At 34.3% G+C, this 7433-nt stretch overlaps 1 protein-coding gene across 1 annotated transcript; it reads left to right on the top strand.

Annotated features, from left to right (window-relative positions):
- The first annotated feature begins 803 nt into the window (after positions 1–803).
- On the top strand, positions 804–5772 carry LOC118044275 (SUN domain-containing protein 4). Its single transcript, XM_035052511.2, has 5 exons — positions 804–1302; positions 1797–2019; positions 2857–4130; positions 4223–4308; positions 5516–5772. The coding sequence occupies exons 2-5, from the start codon at positions 1860–1862 to the stop codon at positions 5757–5759; spliced, it is 1764 nt and encodes a 587-aa protein (XP_034908402.1). The 5' UTR covers positions 804–1302; positions 1797–1859; the 3' UTR covers positions 5760–5772.
- Positions 5773–7433: the final 1661 nt, after the last annotated feature.

Genomic DNA, 7433 nt, shown 5'->3' with positions numbered 1-7433 from the left:
TAATTGTTAAAATAAATAAATAATTGGGATGCATTTGAATTTTTAACTAGATTTTATAACGTCAACTTGAGTTTTTATCATTCTTTATTCTTTTAAAATTCAATCTAGTTATAAGTCAATCCATTAATTCAGCTTTTAAAATTATATAAAAAATAATTATTTTAGATATTTTAAAATTATAAATTAATTTTTAATTGCTTAACTTATCCGATCAACTATATAATTTTGATTAGTTTTACATCTATTCTTGAAATAAATATCTTTTTGTTTTTAAGTTTTAAAAGTATTTTTTAAAAATAAATATTTTTTATTTTTTTTGCTTTAAATTATTTTTTTGTGTTTTCTAATTGTTTTAATGTGTTAAAGTCAAAAATAACTTTTTAAAAATAAAAATATATTATTTTAATATATTTTAAAGTAAAAAATATTTTGAAAAATCAAATATCACCACAATACCAAATAAATTTTAAATTAATCAGATTTTAAATAGATCTTATAAGTCTGAATAGATTTAGCAGATGTGATTTTAATTTGTTTTTGTATTTTAAAAGAGCTTTTTTTTAAATTAAATTAAATTAAATTTATTTTAATTTAATATTTTTATATTTTTAAATTATTTTAATAAAATCATATTAAAAATAATTTTTTTAATATATTTTTAAATAAAAATAATTTTAAAAAATAACCATTATCATAATCTTAAATATCCAATTTGCAAAGATAATCGTGACACAAGATACTAATCCAAATTCAAAGTATGTATTAAAGTAGGAAACGAGACCTCAATTAATATCCATGAAAGAAATCCTTTCCTTTCATTCAAATTTAAACAAGGGGTAAATTCAAAACTAAAGAGAGTACCAATTAGAGAGGAGACAAGACAAGGTGGTGTTTGAATTATTTAAAAGAAAACGGCATCATCAATCAGTCCGGAACTTTTGTTTGAAAAAAAGAGAGAGACCTAACGAAATTGATACAGAGAAGCCGAAAGCAAACAGGGAGAAGAGATGCATGCGTTGCCAAAGAGAGACAATGCTTACTATGATGAGGAGTTGCTTGCAGTTGTTGTGTGAGAAGCAGTAATTGCGGTAATAGTAAAATTAAAAAAAAAAAGAGGCTGGATCAAACAAGAAAAGGACTCTTCACAACAACGCGGAAGACACTCGCCTTAAACTCTGCCCCCTCTCCACCTCCTTTCACGTTATGTTGACCTTCCCGATTTTTCACCTCTTCCTCTCCTTGGTCGAGAAATCTTAAAGATCACTCCTTTTTTTTGTTTTTCCCAAACTCAATTCAATACAGGTGATTTCTTCATTACCCTTTTTAAATAAATTGATTGTCATATCATTTTCTCTATATTTAGTTGTTTTTAGTTTTATTTGGGGTGATATTTATGGAAATCTGTTTTTTTTTTTAATGGGATTTCTTGATTTAGTTTAGTTATAGCCAGAGTTGTTTCACTGTGTATGTTGCTTATGACCCAAGTGGTTCTTTTGATTTTTCTTTACCGCTAAGTTGATTTCACCCCCGACTGTTTAATGATGGACCTGCTGTAGAATATCAACTTCATTGCTTAAGGAGTAACTTTCCTTTTTTCTTTTGAGTATTTTGTTTGTTTCTGAAGAAAACCCATTTGCCCACTTTGTTGAATTAGGAGTTGTCAATGTCTTTTTTAGCTGAATTTGCAAGTTAAATGAATGCCCTTTATAATTCTCTGAATTTGGATTTAAGTCATACTTGTTTTTTTGGATTTTGATTGTGGAAATGAAGTTAAGTTCTTGTGCTATTTGTTGTAGGTTAATTTGTTTTTTTGATTAAAACTCGAAAGCTAGCCAGCATTTGTGTCGGATTGATGAGCGATGCAGAGATCACGTAGAGCTTTTCTTGAAAGAAGAGCTTTGGAGAAGGATGTTAGTGAAAAGAATCAATTCTACAAGGTTTCTTTGTCTTTGGTTTTTGTTTTGTGGGTGCTTGTCTTTCTCTTGAGTATATGGATCAGTCATGGCGATGGTTATACAGGTAAGCTTCCTATGAATTTTTCTTGATGCTCTTAGTGATCTATTAAGTTAAAAGATGCGAAGAGAGAAAGGCTTTCATCTGATGGAAATTACCATAAAAAATGGCCCAGTAATGTGCCAGAGATGAAAAATGGATTTTTTTTTTAAAGTTGTTTTTCTAATAAATAAACCAACAATCATATTGAGAAATGGGCAAGAAATGGCCGTGGTGGTGGTGGTTGATTGTTTATAACCACCAGCTGTGGTGGTGGTGGTTGATGTGTTTATAAGTAACTGCTTTCTTTGATCTTGTGTTACTCATGCATGTTGATTCCGTAGGGTTTGAGACTGTTTGGTTGGTAAACTTTGTTCTGATAGGGCATTACTCTCCACTAGATTCATGTTACATTTCCTCTAACTATATTTGTTTGAAGTGTCTATGTTCATAACTTGATCTTCTACTTCCTACAAACTGACATGGTCTATGCAATTGTCCCAGCGTCTGCAATTAATCTTTCAATACATTTTTAGCCTTTTCTTTCCCTTAATATTATTAATATGTCGTCTTAGGAAAGCTTAAACATGGTAGTTTTTCCCCCAAAATCTGTAAAGAAAGACACATTGTTATCTTAAATTGCCAATGTTGCCACTCATAGGAAGCTTATGGGACAATAATATTCATGTTGAAGTAGAATTTTTTTTCAATTAGGCTGTGACTTTAATTCTTCTTCCATGAGGTATCTTTGATATAAATTAGTGATGTTATTCCGGATATGTGCTATTTCAAAATTCTTTCATCTTTTAGCTGCATTGTTTTCATAGATTCATACAAGCTAATCTTTTATTTCCTTCGATTTAGATGGGTCTGGAGACCTTCCAGTTAGCATATCCACTTGGAATGAAGCAACAGCGGAACCCAGCAAATGCTCTGTTTCTGTAGATAAAAATCAATCAAAAGAAACTTGTCCTGTGTGTTCTGATGAGAGCTCGTGTACAGATAGTGCTGAAACCCGAGGTTCCAATGACACATTGCTTATTAGTGAAGGAAACACAAATGATGCCTTTGCTGTTGAGCAATCTGAGGTAGACTCTGGTTCAGCTGTGAAGCCTGAAAATAATGCTCAAAAGACTGATCGACCATCTCGTGCTGTGCCCCTCGGGCTTGATGAGTTCAAAAGTAGAGCATTTAGCTCTAAAAGTAAACCTGGAACTGGTCAAGTTGGAGGTGTAATTCATAGGATGGAGCCTGGAGGTAAAGAATACAACTATGCTTCAGCTTCCAAAGGAGCCAAGGTTTTGGCTTTCAATAAGGAAGCAAAGGGGGCCTCCAATATCTTAGTCGGAGACAAGGATAAGTACCTTCGGAATCCATGCTCTGCAGAGGAGAAATTTGTTGTAATAGAACTGTCAGAAGAAACACTGGTGGATACTATTGAAATAGCAAATTTTGAGCATTATTCTTCTAACTTGAAACATTTTGAGTTGCTTGGAAGCTTGGTTTATCCAACAGGCGACTGGGTGAAGCTTGGGAATTTTACAGCTGCAAATGTTAAGCATGCTCAGAGGTTTACTCTTCAGGTGCTGATAGGGGTGAGATATCTAAGGTTGAATCTTCTGAGCCATTATGGTTCAGAATTTTATTGTACGTTAAGTGTTATTGAAATTTATGGAGTGGATGCTGTCGAGCAAATGCTGGAGGATATGATCTCTGATCAAGATAATTTATTTGGATATGAGGTGGGAGCTGGTGAGCAGAAACCACCATCATCCCAACTAGAGTCCACTCAGGATGATGATACTTATACAGACTTGTACAGTGATATGGAAGACTCTTCGGTGGAAAACTCAAATGCAAATAATGAAGTTGTGAAAAATAAATTGCCAGATCCAGTTGAAGAAGTTCGGCATCAACAAGTTGGCAGGATGCCTGGGGACTCTGTTCTCAAAATATTGATGCAAAAAGTTCGTTCTCTGGACTTGAGTTTATCCATTTTGGAGCGATACCTTGAGGAAGTGAATTCTAAATATGGCAATATTTTCAAAGAAATTGACAAGGATTTAGGAGAGAAAGATGTACTTTTAGAGAAGATCAGATCAGATGTAAAGAGTCTCCACAGCAGCCAGGATCTCATTGTACGTGGATTTCTTAACTCTTTTGGTTTTGATTATTTCTTGTATTCTAGCTGTTGTTTTTCAACTCTTTTACTGTTTATTACAATTTGCAGGCCAAAGATGTTAATGATCTTATTTCTTGGAAATCCCTTGCTTCCACACAGTTGGACGGACTCCTCAGGGATAATTTGATTCTCAGGTTACTTCTTTTCCTTAGTGATATATTTCATCTGCTTTTGGGTACCATGCTTTTAAAATTTGTTTACACAGCTTATATTTGGCATTGTTTTTCTGATAAAAAGAACCCTTGATACAGGGATTGATCTAGGACTCCAATCTTTTGAGATCAAAGAACTTTGCAACATAACATGCTTTATTAAACTTCAAACAGTGCATATGAGGATGGCCTTAAACATTATTTGGAAAAAATAAAATGACGGGTTTGCTAGTGATTTGTAGTAATCCGAAGTGGTAGTGAGCAAAAAATTGAACAAATAACTACAATGAAGCAACTTTTTTTAGCAACTATATTAGCTGTAGCAAGCATAATATAAACCGTGTAAAAAAATCCCAAGTATTGAGAAACTAATGGCTTTAAGGAAAAGTAAAAAGTCAAAAAGAAAAATGGATTAGGGTTTCTCATCTATTGCAGTCAGAAAGTTAAATAACTTTTCCTTCCTGGGGATAGAGGGCTTAATCTTCTGGAAGTGTAGGAATTGATTATGCCTTGTCCTTGGATAAGTTCTCTCTTAAAAGGAAAGGGGAGAGTCAGAAAGGAAAGCAGAAAAGGAAAAAAACTCAGCTCTTAAGATAATGTGAAGAAGAACATCTATACATAATGCAGTTTTTTGGGGCCTCCTAATAATATGGGTTTCTGTGTCCTTGTGCATCTTGATCAGTGGCATCATTGAAAATACCTGTCTAAGTTTCGTATAGATGCAATGAAAGGGACGGGGCAGATGTATTAGTACCCTAATCAACTTGGGTCCCCTTACATGAGTCTCAAAGGTATTTGTAAGTGCCTGTGAGATATCATTAGTATGTGTCAAGTGCTGGACTGGCTTCTGGTAGGATCATGCATGGCTTTGAGCAACATGTCTTTTTAATGACTTGATGATTTTCAGACCATGTTGGATTATCCCATAATAGTAATAGGATATTAAGGGAACAATTAGATTATCCATTTCTCATCTACCACTATATCTTTTTTATTACAAATATTTCCCTCCTGTTGTTATTTTCCCCTTGTATGTTTTTTTAGTAGAATTATTCAATTATTTATTACAGAATTCTTTATTCCTTGTTTCCTTCAATTTTGTTGTTAATGGGTCTTTTGTTTTTTCTCCCTTTTTCCCCCTTGATGTTTTCGAAAATGTGGGGATCTAATCAGTGTTTCTAATTTGCAGATCAAAGATTGAAAGGGTTTTAGAGATTCAGAAATCTATGGAGAATAAGGGTATAGCAGTGTTTCTTATATGTTTAATTTTTGGGATTTTGGCTTTTGTGAGGCTATTTGTAGATTTGTTGTTGAGTGTTTATATGGCATTTAATGTTCAAGGAACAGAGTCCAGGAAATTTTGTTGGACAGGCTCTTCCTGGCACTTCTTACTATTGAGCTGTACCGTTATTATTTTGGTAATATCATTATAATTTTGGTACAACACATCAAGTTGTCTTTGGAGGGTGGCGGGTGGTATGATTTGGTAGATAATTATGAGATTGTAAGGTTTCTGGTTATGTGGCGTGTGGATAGAAAACAAAACAAAACAAAATAAGAAAAGATAACTGAGGATATTTACCTTGATTCCTACTGTGATTATTTTCTGGTAGAGTTCACTGCTTTTTGGTTCCTGGAAAGGAAAATCTCTATCACTATCAGTCTTAAGTTTGTTTAAAAGAAAACTTTCTGGGAACTTGTGTATTTCCTTCGGCAGTTTATAATTTTTTTTTGTGCGCTTGTCATCGCGGGGGAAGGGTGAGGTTAATCTGTGGAAACTTGAAGGTTCTTGTGACAGAAAGGAGGTAGGTAAAACATAAAATGTCGTGGTGTCTTTATTAGATAAATGAAATTTAGGTATTGTCATATTGCTTGAGTAATCTTTTCTATGCACAAATATGGTCCTTTTGAATCTGTACGTGGTAAATCTTTTCCAAGTATGAAGTTCATGATTTGATCCCACGACAGAAAGGTTCCCAAGTGTACTAGGAGGAAGCTTCGTACAATAGCTATGGTTGTGGTGGAGGTTGCTGCTGTCGTATATTAAGCCTCCTCTATGCGCACAAGAAACTCCCGCTACTAATCTCTGTACTTATTGTTTGGCCCAAAGAAGCCCGCCGGTAGAGGAAGTGTTTTTGTTTGAGAATGGAGAAGAAATGTGCAGAATGTGTCTGTTGCACACAAGTTGAAATTTCATCTGATTAGAATTAAGAGGAGAGAGGTCATATTTTATTAGAGCTTCAAATTATGAAGTCCTTATGCATGTACGTTCAAGGAGCCTCCCTGATGTTAATTTTTCCACCGTGATCTGTGGAAATTTGAAGAATACTATATGTGGAGAATTGATTATGAGATACAAGCTTACAAGTTGAACACTACCAGTACTGGGACTGATTCATACAAATTGTCTGATCTAATTCGTTCCCGTGATAGATGATTCTTCTAGTCTGTTTCTTTTCATTTCTGCAGGGAGGATCTTAAGAATGCTTTCTGGAAATTGTTTATACATTTCGTCACTGAAGCAAAAACGTCTGGATAAGGTTGAGCATAGCTATCTTGTTCGTAATTAGTTTGAGACTCTAGACTTGAATCATTTGGCCCTTTTGCTCTTTTAAACTACGAAACACCTGAAGGAGCTCTTGGGACTTGAAAAATTTGTTCCTTGCCGATTTACATTCCAAAATGGCCATGGTCAGAAGCTAACAGAGAGAAAGCTGCTACTATTCACCTTGACATTGCTCACTAACCTTTTCTAAATCGGAGAAATCCAGCTAGGCATTACTGTGGCCACAGGATTGTTCACTTGCAATATGTTTTTTGAGTCAATTGACTTCTAAACAAGGCGTGCATATCCTGAACCTTGCGGTTACTTATTTGATGGAAGCACCCCTATGGTGCCCGGATATCATTCAAGATGATAATATTTACAGGTGGCCGCATGTTGCTGCAGGGAAGGACACATTTTCCCTCTTTTTCTTCTTGTTTTTCCCCCTTGTAGGAGCATGGAATTTTTCTTCAATTTGGGATTTCAATGCAGAAGTTTTATCATTTTTTTCGTTGTGTACAAATATTTTTGATCTGTCATCATTTTGGAAGCAAAACACTGC

This window comes from Populus alba, chromosome 19 (assembly GCF_005239225.2).
Source record: "Populus alba chromosome 19, ASM523922v2, whole genome shotgun sequence".
Taxonomy (NCBI): domain Eukaryota; kingdom Viridiplantae; phylum Streptophyta; class Magnoliopsida; order Malpighiales; family Salicaceae; genus Populus; species Populus alba.
The sequence above is the reverse complement of the archived record's forward strand: the minus strand, read 5'-3'. Positions and strand labels throughout refer to the sequence as shown.